The sequence below is a fragment of the Strix uralensis genome, chromosome 4 (assembly GCF_047716275.1).
Source record: "Strix uralensis isolate ZFMK-TIS-50842 chromosome 4, bStrUra1, whole genome shotgun sequence".
NCBI classification, from domain to species: Eukaryota; Metazoa; Chordata; class Aves; order Strigiformes; family Strigidae; genus Strix; species Strix uralensis.
This window is the reverse complement of record NC_133975.1, coordinates 53,343,053-53,361,467: the sequence shown is the minus strand read 5'-3', so window position 1 is coordinate 53,361,467 and position 18,415 is coordinate 53,343,053. Positions and strand designations below refer to the sequence as shown.

The window sequence follows — 18,415 nt, the reverse complement described above, 5'->3', positions numbered from 1 at the left end:
TTTTCTGTGTCATTTCTTCTTGTAAAATGAAAGGGGAGAAACTGTGCACACATAGGTGGAGGTGTATATTCATTAGAATCAGTCCTAAACCCTCAGGTATTTTACAATTGGAGGGTGGTTGGCTTGCTCACACACTGAAACTTGGTTTTTCAACATAATTTGCAAGTGGTTATTCCTGGGAAGCAGATGCATGGGAAATTACAGAACTCAGACATTTCTGGTTTTGTAGGTTTTAGGATAGCAACTGCCATGTTTCCAGGAATAAGAAAACAAAGACTGTAATCTGGAATTACCTGCCAGCATGATACACCGGTTATTTTTTTCAGCTAAAAGCCATTAGTCAACACAGCTGTGTTTGACGTGCTCGGGTTTCTGATTCTTCTGAAACCCTTAGTATAACTTGGGAAGGCAAATAAGGAGGGCAGCTCTTTTTTTTTTTTTTTTTTTTTTATACAAAAGGCAAAACCCAGCTTTATCAGCCCCCTACAAACTGAGCTAAAATATGTTTTCTCAAAAAAAGCAATTTCCTCCAACCAATAAATCTTCAGACTGTCTTTTTTTTCTTGATTTTCAGCTTATGACTTTATCTAAAGGAGTTTCAAAACTGCAGTTCCCCAGGGCCTCTCTTGCCTCTTCTTTCATGCTGTTTAGTCCTTCAGAGGAGAAAATATGATCTCAGTTATACAGAAGATGGATTAGTGATTTTTAGAACTCCCAAGAATTTTTGTTATTTTGCAGTTCTTTTATCATCAAGAGTTTAACAGACTCTTTTCTCTTATGCGTTAGTATCCAGTGTGAAAACACTAGAAATTAGTTTTCCTGGCAAATGGATTTTGGTGGAGACAAAAGGCAGAGTTGGTCTGGATTTTTAGAACCCTCTAAACCAAGCTTAAAACAAGTGAACACACAGCTTCATGGATATTTGCTCTAATCTATCTTCACATTTTGAAGTTTAAAATAAAATCTATAAAATATGATGTTTCTCCGATTTGATTTAAAACTGAATACGAAGATACAATTGGTAGGGGAAAAGTTAGTACACAGTCACTCATTAACACATATTCATCCTCATACTAAACCCTTTCATGGACTAGTGTTGTTATAAAAGCTGTAGCTGTCAACCAAAAACATGGGAGGGAACTATTGCATTCACAAATGTGCCTACAAAAATTGACTCCTGTTCTCAAATTATTTTCCCACTGCTAAGACCACTACAGAAGGTGGCTGTGAGACTCTTCTTTAAAGCCAGATCATCTTTTTCTGCCTGCCTCTCTCAAAACATACGTGACTCAGAGCTACAATTGAAAGCCAAGATTTTCAGTGTCAGGTGTCTACAAAAGTGAGTTAATCAATGCCTTGTATTCAAAGTGCTTTAAGCTTTGTACAGTACATGGCCACATCTTCTGGGGTTCTAAGTCCAGTGATACTGTTCCTATTTTGCATCCTGACAAACGCATCCATCTCTCATACCTATAAATCCTTTTCAGAGCAAACACTCTAGGTACTTACATTTTAAAATGTCATTGAAAACAAGTTACATAGCTGAGAAGTTGCAACCCTCTATGCTGATGCAATGGGCTTGCAGAAATTGGTACCACGCGTGATCATTATCTGGGTGCAAATGCATCCCTTACAGTTAAAAGCAACAACTGAACAAATGTATTACAGCAGAGCATCTCCAATGGGAAGCAAAAAATAAGTCATACCAGTACCTTTTGAATGCCTGCGGTCGACTCCAAGACGTTGTTCTCCGAGCCGTTACTTCTGTTAATCATCCGCCACATTTGGGAATACATGCTGTCCCTCTCAAAAGGATTCATCCCTTTCACTCGGACGTGCTCATAGACTGCAGAGTCCAAGACAGTGCCATAAGGAATATCCGTCTGCCTTGAGAGATCCTGGAGAGACCTTAATTGTTGGAGAAGAAAAGAGACACAGGAGACTTGAAGCCACATTTTCAAGAGAAAGGAGCTGCAGGCAAGCAAAGGGCAACACATAGGAAGACAGCTGTCAAGCCAGTTTCTTTTGTTGTTTGTCTTTTTTTTTCCTTTCTTTTTCTTAAATGACAAAGTGAGACTAAAAAATTGTTTTTATGGTTTAAGACACAAGGAGGAATATGAAGTGAAAGGAAGGGGTGGAAAAAATGAAAATGGATGAAAAAAGAACAGTGGAGGGAGTAAGAGGATCTTGTCAAATGCTGAGCTCCTTTGAGCAGGGGCAAAGGAGAGAAGGAAGCATCTCAGTCCCTCCAGCTATACGCAGCAAGTTTAACAGAAGTTGGGTAATTGCCTATGAGAGTATGGAGCCACCACACAGCCTGCTGCCGGGGAGCAGGAGTGTTAGCACCAGAACTCACTAAATTTACCCCAAAGCACCTGGGCTGAGTACTTCTATGCACTACTGGGTTACCCAGTAAAGAACAGCTTTTTGGTGGTATTCCTGCACTGAACTGTGCACCCATCACACAGGCCACATCCTACACTATTTTCAGCAACACAAAGTTTTCTGTTGTGGTTTCATGAACTGCCTTTTCATCAAGTTCATGTTATTTAGTCCAATAAGTTTGTTCTACTTTACATATTATCTAGTCTTATCCGCTCCCTATAAGCAAGAAAAAGTAACCAGTTTAGAAGTTGCTAAAGCATCCCAAATATGGTTTTGTCAACCCTGCTTTGGACAAAAAAAGGTATATTACAACCCTTTAAAGTCACTTACCTCTTGGCCTTTACTTTCCTGTCCTATAGAACTGCTCTCCTGTACCTTTGGTTCTTTAATGACATTCATTAAAGTTTCAAAATAACTACTGCAGTATGTCTTCTGCCTAAAACCCATTACAGCTTTCCTGGCACAAATTAACTTTGTATAAACTGCACAAATCTAGTGGATAACACCTAAGGACAAATCAAGGGGCTGAATGCTGTCTTAAAGTTGGCAATAGCAAATTGTAAAAGCTCATCGCAGCCACAGAAAATGGAAGCACAAATGTAGGAACGTCAGCAAATTTCAAGTTGTGTTTCTGAAGCATGTAAATATAGAAGATTGTGAAAATGGCCCTCGAAGGGGGAAAAGAATTCTTAGGTGTTCCAGGGATCACACTGAAGAAAACAGTAATCGGATCTCAAAGGATATGCATGCCTCTGAACACAACAGAAAGCAGGAAAAGAAGAAATCAATAGAGCTCAATGGCAAGGGTTTAGAGGTTAGTTGAGTCAAAAAGAAATCCTTTGAAATTCAGACATATGGGATTAGAAAAACATTGAACAAGAGCTAAATTCTAAGCAGACAACATATAGCAAATATAAGGAAGGGATAAATTTAATTTTGAAGAGTAAATAACTAATGGAATTAAAACCCCCACAATCCTCTCCTCCTTCTCCAGCAAGATGGCATTCCTCTTCAAGAACATAAGCAGCAGGGAACCTGCAAAGAATCAATACACATATGGGATCATCAAAGGTGAGCTGCTAGATGAAGCTTTTCCTGAAACCAAGTATATAGGTCTTCTACCAGAGGACTGAGATGCGCCCTTTTCTAGGAAGAAAAATGTGAGACTCTACTAGACTAAGGTGTCAGAAGAATAAGTACTGTGGCTAATTTGTAATTGAAAAGTAAAAAAAAAAATTATCAAGTCCAGATAAACACCTGTGAGTTTTGAAAGATTAAATATGAAATGGCTGAGCTATTAGCAAAAAATGTGAAATCTCATTACAGCCAGTGTGTGAAAGGGAAGCAGTAAATATTTTTAAAAGACTCTAGTGGTAATCAGGGGAATTACAAAAGTAAACTACTAAGATGTTATACTTATGTTTAATAAATAAATGGAAATAAGTATTGATACAATTTTAAAGATCAGTCCTGAAGATTAGACATAGCCACCAGTACTTTTCTCCAGGGAAAGCAATTCAATCCTCTATTACACTTTGAAATGACTAAAAAATCCTGAGAATTTCAAAAAGGCCTTCATCTCACCAAACAACATACAGGAGGTGGAAGTTTGGACAGTCTACAACGGAGGAATTTAGAAACACTTCCCGGTAATTCTGGATAGCATTAGAAAAAACAATACTTAGCTAGAATACATACTCTCAAGGGTCTTCAAGGGTAACAAGAGCAGCTTTTGCAGAACTAAAAGGCTGAACAAGGAAACTGTGGACCTCTTGAGGGGAAAGCAGACATGGCTAGGGATTAGGTGCTCAATGCCTTCTTTGCCTCACCCTTCCCCAGCAAGGTTTCCCAGGTGTCTGTGACTAGAGGCAGGGTTCAAGGAGGCAATGAACAACCAGCAGTAGGTGGGCAGGTAAATCCAAACCAGACGAGACAGGGAGTGATTGAGAACACTAGACCCACAGCAGTCCATGGGACCTGACAGGCTGCTTGCTTCAATTTTTGAAAGGTGAAGGAGACTGGAGGTCTGGTCTCCCTGACCACTGGAGAAAGGACATATCAACACTATAGTCAAAAAAGATGAAAAAGATGATTCATGGAGTTAAGACTGGTCATCCAACATCATGGAGTGAGTCCTCTCAGAGCACATTTCTGAGTACATGAAGGAGAAGCAGCTGACTGGGAGCAGTTAACATCGATTTACCAAAGGTAAATCATGCCTAACCAATCTGCCTTCTATAGTGAAATGACTTGGTTTGTGGACAAGACTAGAGAAATTGATGTAGTTTACCTTAACTTTAGCAAGGCTTTCTATATTGTCTCCCACAATATTCATATATCCAAATTAGGGCATTAGGTCTGGCTGGGTGGGAAACCAGATGGATAAATTCCTGGTTGGATAGTCAAGTTCACAGGGTAGTTCACCTGCAGGCTGGTAACAGGTACCATGGAGGTCTAACTTGGGACATGTCTTTACCAATAACCTGGAGGAGGTGAGCAAGCACCCTCTTGTCAACTTTGCAGATGACATGACATTGGGGGATGATTCAATTGCTCAAGGACAGGCTGCCCTTCGAATGGACCTAGAAAGGCTGGAGAAATAGGCTGAGAGGAGTAGTGTGAACTTCAGCAAGGACAAATGCAAAGCCCTGCACCTGCGAAGGAATAACCCCCTGCAACAACCCAGGCTGGTGCACAGCTCTGCAGAACGGCACCTTGACAGACAACAGTGAGCCTTGGTGAGAATTTATCTCTGTTTCACCATTAGGCAAAGTGTTGTGTAGAAGTGGGCGTATTACTGTTGCATTGACAGTCTATCTGTCTGTCAAAAACATCACTGATGAAAGGCACTAGATAAATACAACATACTATATTTATCCATGCTATTACTGCTGCTGCTGCCAATAAACTTCTGTATCTCCTGACAGTGCTCAGAAATGCAACGAACTGTCACAGGACGCATATTGTAATGTCCTGTAATTGCCATGTTATTTGTATATTGCTAGAAAAGTGTACAAAAAGTATTTACTGAGTCTCCAATTTCTAATGACAACAGCTAGCAAAATTGCAATCATTACTTTGCAAGAACCTGTATAACCATATAATTTCTAATATAACAAGCAACAAAGCATTCTTCTGAAATATTATTGCTAACTGGTATATAAATGATATGTGTAGCTGCTGCCACAAAACAGTACTGTACAGTTAGAAACAGCACAGAATTAAAACAGCTCCTCTGTATATCTTGTGGCTATAAAAGCAACCTTTCTGTTTTCAGAAAGGCAAAACACAAGACACGAGCTGTTAGTCCAGAAGTGTACTACAATCAGGTATGGGAAGCGTACTACAAACAGTCTGAGAAGCAAGCAAGAGTGCCATCACACACAAAGGCATCACCACCAGCAGGGAAATAACAAGGAGGAGAATTATGTCAATGCCTTCAGGAAGGCATGTTGTAGCTGCCAAGTCTGGCATTAACTACAGTCTCCAGTTCTTTACTGTTTGGTGTGCTATCCTAACACACAGGATGCCTCTCAGCTGCCCTGCTCTGCATCTTTTCACAGCGGCAGATGCTGCTCTATGCTGAGAAAATGATGGCAAGAGGACAAGAGCAAGGTAAGTATGAATGTACTCTATGGATGTGCTAAATGCTGTTGTCAGAAGTAAACCCCAAGTTTTGGTTCACCTGACCCTACGCTGAGGAGTGAGAAAGAAATTTTGCAGCCTTTGAGGTGTACATGTGTGTATGCTGCTGCACAAGCAAGCTGCAAAAATGGAAAAGACCTATCACATCAGTGACTTCATTCCCTCACACAAACATGTCAGATAGGATCATAAGATATATAACCTCCTTCAGAAACTTTTTTATAACCTGCAACTCTGCAGACTACTGGTATGACATTCACAACCTAGCAGCTAAGGTACAACAAAACAAAGAGAAATGACAAACCTTGACAGAACTAATAAAATTATTAAACCATTGAGGTTCCTTTCCAGAAGAAAGAAATTTTATAACTACTTTGCCTCCAGCCTGGTCTGTAGGTTACATGTTGTTCGATGTACCTTTATTCCTGGATTAAACAACTTATTCTCTGTTCAGACAAATACATTTAATGGAGACATAAATCCCCAGCCTCACTATGTCACCCAGTCTCACCACACAGCTGCAACACCAGATCTCAAACTAAGGAAAAAGTATTTGTCAAGCTGATTAATTCCTATGGGGTATCCTTTGATGCCCAAATTTTGATACTGTTATCCACACTGGATGGGAATTCAATTTTGCAATAGTTTTACTGATCTCAGTTGAACTACTTGCAAAGCAAAGCACACATCTAATACGAGTAAGGGAATTATAATCCCACATTTCAAAACATTTATCTCTATGAATTTCTAATTTTGAAGCAGTAAGGTAATGGATGATAAAAATTGTTTAAAAGTAAAAATAGTTTAAAAATAAAAAAACCTTTAACCAAGCTTGTATATAGATAAATTCTACTTCTAGGGAAGTGACCAAGCAGTCAGGTCATAGTTTATTTTATTTTTAGTTATCACTTATAAAGCATCGATTGGAAAAATGTTATGTGTGGTTTTTGTAGTAAGTTTTTTTCTCAGTGCAATTACTGGGATAATACCAATATTTTCCCATACAAATTAACTACAATATAGGGATATTCTGAGAATGAATTGAGTCATTTGAGGATGAATTATTAACAGACACATATATTTTTCAGCATTTGTTGATTTTGTTTAGTATTCTGCACCTTAATCAGGCAGTAGTTGTCAGGTCACTTTCATTTTCTGGCTTAGTACAAATGAATTACTTTGTAATTTAAAAAATTATCTCTGCTTTAAACTTGAAGGAAAAAAAACATATAAGGATTTGCAATGTTTCTTTCCCCAAAGCATGTTCTCTTCTATAAATTCAAATCTAGACTTAGAATTGGTAACATGTTGTTCATATATGTCAGCCAAAAGTGTTTAAATAGTACACAGAAAATGTAGAGAAACAAAAGGTCAGCTCCATAAAGGAAAAACCAAATTCCTTTCCAGGTGATTAAATACCACTGAGGTAAGAGGCTTGGGCACCAAGGTATCTTTGTAGATCTGATTATAGATTGATTTAGGCTAGCCGTGTTGTTAGACTTGACTGTTGCGCAGAATTGTCTGCAAGAAATAGTCACTAAATTTCAGGAGAAAATGACTGATGTCATGGCTTACACTGAAGTCTTTATTTATGACAAATTCAGATAAAGCTTTTCAATTTCTTTTTTCTTTTTTTCTAGGACATTAAGGATTAATTCACAGGTAGGCTTAGGGAACAGGGCACAGTAAGCCAAGAGATTTGACTGTTGGCAGTGACAGCTGTGTCAGAAACTAGTAATACTGCTTGCTAGCCAGTTTAAAGATCCAGGTAAACCATGTTAAAGGAAAGGTTAAAGAACATTCTGGTTTTCAGTGTAAAGAAATACCTACTCCAATTACTGCACTCCTGTGTATCTCCTCTTGCAGAAAACTTGTAGGCAGTTGTATAGAGCTGTTTAAAGTTTTGAGGACATCTTAGCTTCAAGTGAATCATAATTTAGGAAAGATGTTGTGGAAAGAATGACTGGGGAAAATGAGGATAACAAAAGACATGCTTTACTGCTATGCCTCCATTATTTGGAGGTAGAGGTCTCACCTATACTACTTATAACATGGAGAATGTAGTGCAAACTTCTTATTTCATAGAAGACACAAGACACAGTCTCTCCCCCATAACACATACAATCTAAAGTCTTAATCAAGCTCCCACACTTTTAGAAATGAATTAAACTTGAAACCACCTAACACCAGCTTTTCATATGACAAGTCCTTTGACTTCCCCTCTGCCCAACCCACTCACCCAGCTTTCCTGCAAAATTTCAGTGCCTGTGAGAAGGTGGTGACACCCTCCCTTTACCTGGGAAAACAGTGCAGTGCAGTAGTCTCAGTAAAATTAGTCTCTGTCAATGGACTCTAATTCTGTCCTAAAGGAATCATAAAACACAATAATGGCAATACTGGCTCACTGATGAAATTCACAGCATCAGCACCTATGAGAAATAGCTCAAGACCTCCAAATTTATTTGGCATTTACCAAGAAAAGCCACTCAATGACTATTCATTCATGTTGCATTTGAGACAGGGATCTAAAGACTTAAGGAACATAGAAATTATGTTTTGGCATTTGAAATGCTGACTGTCTTGATTTAAATGTCATCTGCAATGTGGATCAAGTCTGAACAAAAGATGCATCTAGGAACTACTTTATGACTTGCGTGCCTCTACTCCTGATATTGCCTGTTGGCACAAGATGAAAAGCTGAACTCCCAAAGGTATTAAGAATAGCCATTTGTCTGGAAAAGGAGATTAACACCCACTCTTATTCTTCTTGTTCCTCTAAATTAATTTAAAAATTGTAACAATTTGATCCAAATTAATCAGTGAAACAGAGAACAAATCACATCAACTTCAAGTGAGGTTATACAGCAAAGATCTGCTTCGAGACTCTCTAGGTAAAGGGAACATCTAACTAGTACTCCCTAGTTCATTGCCTAACAAACTTTTGTATGTTTTTCTTCTCAAAATGAGCTTCTGGATATCATGAAGCACTGACTAGGAAAAGTTGCCCAACCTTCATGCCAGCTGAGAAAAGGAAGCTGCAAGAGTTCTGAACACAAACTAGTTACACATCCAAAAGCTGAAATGCAGTAACTACCAAAATGTTTCATGGAAATGAAATGTGCTGTGGGCTGCTTGAATCCTCCTATCTTCTGTAAATGATATAACAAGGACTGTATTTTCCACAACACACTGTAATATCTGATGCTAGCTGGAAATCTGAAATGAAAACCTATTAACTACTTGCTACATCTGTGCAAACCCACTGATTTCAATTTCTTTCATTTTTCTGACTTCTCTGAGGCTGGCTGGATAGCACTACAAGCAGAATCTGGTTTATTTTCTTTACATACTTAAACTCATTTCCATTCTGGCCTTCAAAGCTCCCCAAGGTACAATTTGATCTGTTAAAAAAAAAAAAGGAGCATCAGCTTTTTTCTTTATTGCTTATTCATGTTTCCCACTTTGCAGTAATTCAGCATGGTAAACAAACAGCCCCTCTCTTATGTGCTGGTTTGAGTTCCAATTCTGGCAGTTTTGTAAACTAAAGTTTTACACTCCCACCGTAGTTAGGATAACTTCATTCCCTAATGGATACTTAACACATCTAATTACTCTATTTTTGAGCTGCAAGCACTGTTGAAAAATGTCTCCGTTCTTTCATTCCAGGAGCTTTCCAGCTGCAACATTTTCTACTGAATAAAACATTTTCAGTGACTTTGCCTGTAAATAATACAGCACAAAACCCAGCGTAGTCCCAACCGTACATAATAACCTCAGAATTCCACTGAGGGTTTTCTAGTGACATCATAATAAACTGCAAGAAAAAGCTGAAGATGTATTAAATTATAGTTTGGGTATATTTTATTCTTTTTTACATATAAGAAAACTCAGACATTTGTCACAGTAATTTGAACATTTTTCTGGACTACTTCAAAACTAGAAGGGACATAATTTCAAAGCAGGATGCAGAGGCATATTTCATATTTGTAAGGATAAACTGAATGACTGAATATATCATTATTATTTATTTCGCACGTACAAATTCCCATGTTGTTTATTCACGCTCTTTACATAGTCAAATGTAAAACTTTTTAAACTTAAAAAAAAATCATCAACCTCCCTCAAAACCTCAAGATCAATGTTGACAAACATTGACACAGATTTTGACAATGTTTCTTGTCTATGTGCTGCTAAAAGCCTGGATTGGTTTTAGTATGTAGAAAATCCTCACCTAGAGAAAAGGTGCCTTAGTGAGACCGCAGTGATTGACTGGCATGCAGTGATGCTTGAACGTAACCTATGAATTCACAGGAAGCCAAGGCTGCCCCTACCCAGTCTAGACTAGCGGTTCATTGTCTCAGTGTGTTTCAAAGACATTTGGAAAGCAGATAAACTAGAGGCAGCTAGACATTAAGTGATGATACACAGAAGACAGGGACTTGAATCAACAACTGGAGTGAGAAAACTGAATTTTCCCTAGGGTCAGCACTGAGCCAGTTTCTTACCTTTCTGGAGGAAGAAACACAGCAGAATGTGCCTCTCTTCTTTAAAGTATCATTTTTGCAAAGAAGGATTTATGGGAAAGGCTAACTTTGCCACTCTCACATATTTTCATGGACTTGCAGCCTCAAGATTAAAAACCTGCCATGGAAAAATGGCCAGCTGCCCCTTGGAGTGCTTGGCTAGCTAATGCTTCACTGTATTTTCTAGTCCCTGCTTTGATCCAAGAAGAAGGATTTGGGGGTGGGGGATGTCACTGGAGCAGTGGGAGTGAGGATAACGCAGCATGCAGCTTGCTGAAGGAGAGGAGACTGAAGAACAAAAGGGCAGAGAGAAAGGGTAGGAGACCTAGAAAGGTTCCTGTGGTATGCAGAGATGAGATGATCTGAAAAAAAGGACTGGAAAGTGTGACAGAAAAACAGTTCACCATAAAAGGAACTGAGGAAGACAAGGACATTCATGTTAGGGAGGCATGAAGTAAAAGAACCAATAGACGGAAAAAAAAGAGAACAATGCGATCTGTTAATGTGGTAAGAGAGCACCTGGGAGCAGAAGGAGAAAAGATGACTAGTAAGTGAATTCTTATTGTTTGTTGCTGTTAACACATCTTTGACTTGGCAAAAAAGGCGAATTCAGTTTTGAGCTTCCCATACACTGAAGAAGCATTGGGCACCTCCTGATCAAAGTGTCAGAGCACAGTATTGTGGGATGCATTTGAAAGGAAAGCATAGCCTGAAAACACGCAACAACGATTTTTACTTTCCCATTTCAAAGACTGATACACTGGTTATCTCAAACTCAACTGCTTCTTTCAAAACACGTATGTGTGCATACATATGTATGTATATGTGCCACAGAATAATATCTGCCAGAGGCCAACAATTCTGATCCTAAAGACAAAGTGTCTCCAGGGAGACTGGCAGTCTGTGGTATATTGTTATTCTTTTAGCTTCCAAACGACTTCTCAGGATGATAAAAATTTCTTCCTTTTCTCACATTTAAGTAGGACATTCATAGCCCTCTACGTGTATATATATATATATGTTCACCCTCCTTTCCCTCAATTCATTCTTTATCAACTTACTGGATGGAGTTCTCAATGCGTGTGATGGTGAGGAAAGCTGCTAGGTTTGCCGTGTAGGAGGAGATGACAATCAAAGCAAAAAGCCACCAAGCTCCCATCATCAGTCGGGTTGCCAGGGTTGTGTATGGAACCTCTCCTCCTGTGGGGAAGAAGGAAAAGCAAGAGTTTTCATTTGGCAGAAGAAAACCCAGATCCTCATTGCTCATGCATTGCTCAGGAGAACTAGGCCCCACGGTCAACAGGGTAAAGGAGTTTACTAAAGCAAGGTTCTTTAGTAAACTGATGAGGACTTGGAGCCCCACCTTCTATGCAATGAAAAGTACTGAAGGAAGCCCACACTATCAGCCATCATTACTGTATTTAATCTCTTTTGCTATTTTGCCTTTAATTGCAATTCATCTGCCAGTCCTGTCCAGTAATGGAAATAGACTTCAAGATCTCAGAACAAAACCAGCAAAAATAAATTCTTACAATATTCTTTCCTTAGAGATCTTATCTACAAACCTTAATTAAGTTTTTCTTCTGTTCTTGAGAACATAAAAGTTAAAAACCCCATCAAAACAGAATTACTTTTCACAGTTCTGTAGGCAGGCAGATGCTCATGAGAACTATATGTATGTGTAAAACTTGCTGCAAGTGAACTTGGACATGTAAAAAAAAGATAATCACATGAATTGAAGAATGCAAAATTGTTTTGTATTCCCATACTTGCTTTCCTTTAAAATCCAACTGTCATGTAAACAAAATATTAGCAGCAATTGAACTTACCAGGATGAGCTGCACACCACTGCTTGTGTGACCAGAGCCCAGTTTAGCAAGCCAGGAAAAGCAATAGCATGATTTTTTATTCAAATAGCTGCCCCCAAAACACACTAGTTCAGAGTCTTTGAAAGAGCTCTTTCAGTTAAAAGCATACGAATCACAGATTTTTATATGAAGGAAAAAAATCAATGTTTTAAAAATACCCATTTTATCTGTAGTATAAGTTTTGTCACAGCCACAAGTAACTACTGGGGACAGGTGAGTGCAGAAAATGCTCACAGTCAACTGCTCAAGATGTTCACCCTTTTCCTCTCCCCCTATACTCAGCAAATTGAAAAGTTGTCATTATTTTTGAGCTAGCTTTCTCAGATGCAAAATCTTATGACGCTACAATACCTGGGATTTGCAAAAGCAGTTTGTTACAGATTCAATCATCTGTAAGTATTTTGTGCCGTATCTTCACTTATGTAAAAACTCCTTCACATTTCCCCAGCAAGTAGGTTTAAAGGGAATACAAATTACAATTATTCTCATTCCAAGTACAAACAATTTTCAATTAGGTACACAAACTAGATATTTAATCAACACTTGAATATGAAAGATCACCTTACTGTTTTGTTCAAAGTTTGTCCTACCTACACAAAGCATTAGGAACTCCCCATGTCCATACAAAAAACAAATCTGAAGCTTTTTTCCTACTTCAGTGATGCGGAGTTGTACCATATGTGAAATAACTGACTCCATTAATTTAATATTTTTGGTATTTAAGCACTGAAATCCTTTGCCTTTTAAGAATTCCAGTATTGAAAGACAAAATCTATATTAGACCTGTGCAGTCAGAAGTAAATTTCCTTTTTTTTCCCCAAGATGCCATGTAATTATCTGAAATAAGAATCTACCAATCATATCAGGAGATATTTTTTCAACATAAGGACTTTCAAAGATGAACATTAACTTCAACATCTGAAAATTTGATTTTCACTCTTGCATAAATTTTAAATGGTTTTTAATAGAATATTTCTACTTTACAGTAGTTTTTGCAATGTCTTTGTAACACTTCATTTAAAAATTATTTTTAATAAAATGAAAAGAGCAGACAGCTGTATGAATTTGTTGGAAAAGGCTGTTTGCCCTTTTAACTTTTGGGTGTCAATCCCTGTTGATAAATTTCATATTGAATTGAAATGGGCAGAGTGACGGAGAAGAAACCAATGATCTCCTGGACATGCTTGCATTTTCATTTTTCCACTTAAGTGCAACTTTAAGTTCTCACAGTTTTTAATTGAAATGAAATGTCAGAAAAGAGAGGACCACTGAAATTCACACACCTGCCTTCTGGTTTTCAAGTGAGAATGCTGTGCAACAAGTCATGACCATGACCATGAAAGTCATCACAGATGCCTCAGCCACAGCATTCCCCTACTGTTCATACAGTGTAGTTTTCCCATACATCAGTAAGGTTGTCTCCACAATTCAGTGTTATCTTTTTTTTTTTTTTTATCACCCATGTTAATAGACTTAAAAAAATCTGTGAGTGCTGGTCATCCCAAGTGCTTTTAGTTCACCCAGGTGTTTTTGAAGTCATTCCTAATTCACAGTTGTACCTTCTACATCAGCAGTCAATAAATGAAGCTTGAGGACAAAGCTTGCATCCAAGTACACATACAATAAACACAGATCAAAATAATTCATCCCTCCTGTGCCTACTCTAAAATCTTTGCACTGATGTTTCTCTAAACCACTATTTCTAAAGCAGGACTGACACTGCAACTGGATAGGTGCATGATTTTTAAGCAGTACAGGCAGGGCACTTCACCTCTCCCAGCAAAAGAAAGAAAGAAACAAAAATCAAAAGAGATATTTTGCTACCATAGCATCATTTCTTTGGCATCTATTAGGAGATTTAATGCGATACAGTCTTGTTCTATTGTACTGTTTGCTAAAATACTTCCTGTACCATGACAGCTCACCTTAAGAAACCTCTTCACTATCTTCAACCAGTTTTGTTTCTAAGAATAAAACTTTCCAGAGTTTTCTTTCAGGCCAAATTTACAAGTTTTCTCGGTGCAGAAGAGTATCAAGCCATTTGGGAGAGCAACAATCATTGGTTTTCCATGAACATTACCATGAAAAAGAGCTACAGACCTAACAGTCGCTACTGTTGACTGTACATTAGTACTCAGAAGGGACATGCATGTAAACCGCCCTGGGATCTGCTTCCCAATATCTAGTATGAGTTTCAGGTGCATGGACATCTTTATGGATGACACCATATTCTAGTTACGAGGGTCTATGCACCGGACACACAGTTCAAGGGAAGAGGGAGCCAAGAAGATGAAACAAGTCTTTCCCTGCTATTGTCTTTCATATCACAGTAGCAAAGCTTAATAATCTCCAATGGCAAAGGGGGCCACTTGATGCCATGTAAACACACGATGGTGACCAGAGTAAAATCTGTCCTATCACACCTCATTCCTATAGCAAAAATCATCAATGGGACTTAACATGCTGGTTGTGGTTACACTAAAAACACTGCTGTTGTAGCATGCTGAGCAACCCTTAAAAATATGAGTTCCACTCATGAAACAAATGGAAATCAAAGAAGAGAGTCAGCAGTCCTGGAGTTGCTTTGTCATCTTAAGAGACAGACCTCAAATACGGAGGTTGTACTATTGTTTAGACTTGGCCCTTCCAATACACTGGCAGAAGGGTATAACACAGCACAAAATGCCACCACCACTTATGTTGTGGCTACAGTTACTAGTATAATCCAGCTAACACTTTTGATGTGTACTAAAAATAATTTTAAAATCTAATTTGCCTTTAAAATTTTCAGATTGCATGTGCAGGAAGGAAAAGATATTTTCCAGAGTAAACTAAACTAGAAAAAAATCAATCTTATTGGGAGTTTTCTGAAAGAGTCGAATTACTGTAGAAGTGACTAAAAAAAATTACTTTTAGTCCTCCCACTCTCATCTAATGCAGTTCGCCTTCATCAATCCTAGACCAGTTTAATGCTGGCCTACTTCAGATGACAGGCTTAGACTGCAACTTATGAATTTGTTTATTCGCACTTCTTTCCAAGTGCTTCAAGCTAAATATCAGAAGGTAAGAAAAATAACGCATTGTCTTGATAATGCAAACACTATAATGCATAATTATGGCAGACCTAAATATCAGGAAAAACTCACCTTAGGGGTAAAATATAAACCTATACAATTCCCATACAGATTTCTAATACCTTTTAAGTTATTATCCCTTGTTAACAGTAAGTTTAAAGGTTTCTTAAGTCAAAAATTGCAAGAGAGGATTACAAGAGGCAAGAAGGAGGAATGAAATCATGAGTAAAATGAGGATCACAACCTGGTGATATCTAGGTATTCTATAATTCTGGACTAAATTTAAGTAATTCAAAATGCACAGACTGTTTCTCCAAACATCTTCAGGGATTTGTCAGTTGTTTGCCTGAAGAAAAACTGCATTCACCATAGTCCAGAACTATGAAAGTGTTTCAGATAGAAATAAAAAAAAAATATTTTTTGTGGACAGAAAGAAATGGTGAAATGTTTCTTGGAGAAGTTTTAACCATAGTTGGCATTTCTGAGATCAAGCCTGGTGGCAGCCTTCTTGCTGAAAAGTGATGCAATTTTTGTTACTAGTCATCCAGACAATAAATGGGCAAGATAAGGTGTCTCTCTGATTTAGTATCCATTTATCAACTTCATTGGGAATGCACAATACTTATAAATAAAATTCATTTGCTTAACAGCTCAAAAATATTTTTTTTACTATTAGTAAGGCAAATAGCTTGGCATCATTGAGTCCACAATGTTGAGAAAACTCAGAATTGATTATTGAGAACAATAATGCCTTTTGAACATTAATTATTGAAAAGTACTTTCTAAACAACTACACACACAGAGAAAAGCCATAAACCACCTTTACTCCATGTCCTGAATTTTATAACTGCACTAAATGCTGGGCGAAGTTGAGAGCTGAACTGGGAGTCTGCTGCAGCTACTCCACATGTGAGGAGAGAGGCTTTCATGAGAAGGGTCTACCCTTGTCCTAAAGGAAGGACATTACAAGAATCATGGCTTGCAGTTTCTATTTGTGATAAGCACAGGTGCCAGGGAAATCCCAAAGACTAGGTTCTTATAGACAAAACTCAATTTGTCATCAATGCTTACCATCAAGGCTACCCTACCATTCTCACTTTAAGAACATATCTTAGTTGTGAGATATTCTCATAGAAAAACTGGCTGCTCATGGCCTGGATGAGTGTACAGTCTGCTGGATCAAGCACTGGCTGGATGGACAGTCCCAGAGAGTGGTGGTCAATGGAGTTAAATCCAGTTGGCAGCCAGTCACAAGTGGTGTTCCTCAGGGCTCAGTGTTGGGACCATTTCTGTTCAACATCTTTATTGATGATCTTGATAAGGACATAGAGTGTATCATCAGTAAGTTCGCAGATGACACCAAGTTAAGCAGGAATGTTGATCTGCATGAGGATAGGGAAGCTCTACGGAGAGACTTGGGTAGGTTGGATCGGTGGGCCAATGTTAACGGGATGAGCCGCAACAAGGCCAAGTGCCAGGTCCTGCACTTGGGCCACAACAACCCCATGCAGCGCTACAGGCTTGGGGAGGTGTGGCTGGAGAGCTGTCTGGAAGAGAAGGATCTGGGGGTTCTAATTGACAAGCAGCTGAACATGAGCCAGCAGTGTGCCCAGGTGGCCAAGAAAGCCAACGGCATCCTGGCTTGTATTAGAAATAGTGTGACCAGCAGAAGTAGGGAGGTGATAGTCTCCCTGTACTCTGCACTGGTGAGGCCACACCTTGAGTATTGTGCCCAGTTTTGGGCACCTCAATACGAGAGAGATATCGAGGTGCTGGAGCGAGTGCAGAGGAGGGCAACGAAGCTGGTGAAGGGCCTGGAGAATAAATTCTATGAGGAGCAATTGAAGGAGCTGGGACTGTTCAGTTTGAGGAGGAGAAGGCTGAGGGGAGACCTCATCACTCTCTACAGCTACCTGAAAGGACATTGTGGAGAGGTTGGTGCTGGTCTCTTCTCACAGGTAATTAGTGACAGAACAAGAGGGAATGGCTTTAAACTGCAACAGGGGAGGTTCAGACTGGACATTAGGAAAAAATTTTTCCCAGAAAGAGTGGTTAGACAGTGGAATAGGCTGCCCAGGGAGGTGGTGGAGTCACCATCCCTGGATGTGTTTAAGGGTGGTTTAGATGAGATGTTAAGGGATATGGTGTAGGGGAGAACTTTGTAGAGTAGGGCTGAGGGTTGGACTCGATGATCCCAAGGGTCTTTTCCAACCTGAATGATTCTGTGATTCTGTGATTCTATAACTTTGTCCAGTTTCAATCCTTTAATCTGCAATAGTCTCTGCTAGATGTCTGCAGTGAGCTGAATTTCTGTGTAAGGAGTTTTAACCAGATTTTTTTTCAGATAATTTTGAGAACCATGAAAAAGATATTAATTGTGACTGTTTTGTTGAGGAACTCCAATACTATCAAACTTGAAAGCAAGGATCTTGATTGTGCTTGGAAAAGGAAGGTGAAGAAATAATAGGGTGGGTTATTTGGGGACAGTTTTTGGTTTTGCTTTTTCTTGCAAAAATTCTGTCCACATTTAGTGAGTTATTGGCCTTTGGATAAAAACACAAAGGACTGGGAGTTGGCTGCAGTTTAGCCTTTAGCTTGTTAGAACAGTCACATCAATTATGCTGTGCATCTGCAATTTCCATTTCCACAAATACAAAGTGTAGGGTTCTGTTGCAAAGTTTAGATCAATGTACATCTTATGTTTTCTTTGTGAAAGGGACATTTAATAGAAAGTGTGTGTAAGGGGAGTAGTTTGTATTAACAAAGAGGAAAAGGCATTTTATATTGCAGCTATTTTTGCCGTGAGAAACAAAACCTAAAGTTTGACTGGCCTCTGTTATCTTTACAAAACTCTGCAAAGCAGAGCTCTTCAAAGGCAGAGTCTTTCAGGGCATTAGCTACTGCTATTGTTCTTTTAAAA

The 18,415-nt window shown here is 38.7% G+C and overlaps 1 protein-coding gene across 2 annotated transcripts in view; it reads right to left on the bottom strand.

Annotated features, from left to right (window-relative positions):
• GRID2 (glutamate ionotropic receptor delta type subunit 2) overlaps positions 1–18,415 on the bottom strand; it is a 756,499-nt gene that overhangs the window by 99,851 nt on the left and 638,233 nt on the right. For both annotated transcript variants that reach the window (XM_074866754.1, XM_074866755.1), the window contains 2 exons: positions 11,615–11,753; positions 1,713–1,908 (listed from right to left, as the gene is read on the bottom strand). In XM_074866754.1, the coding sequence (XP_074722855.1) occupies positions 1,713–1,908; positions 11,615–11,753 (335 nt within the window). The remainder of the gene's footprint in view (positions 1–1,712; positions 1,909–11,614; positions 11,754–18,415) is intronic.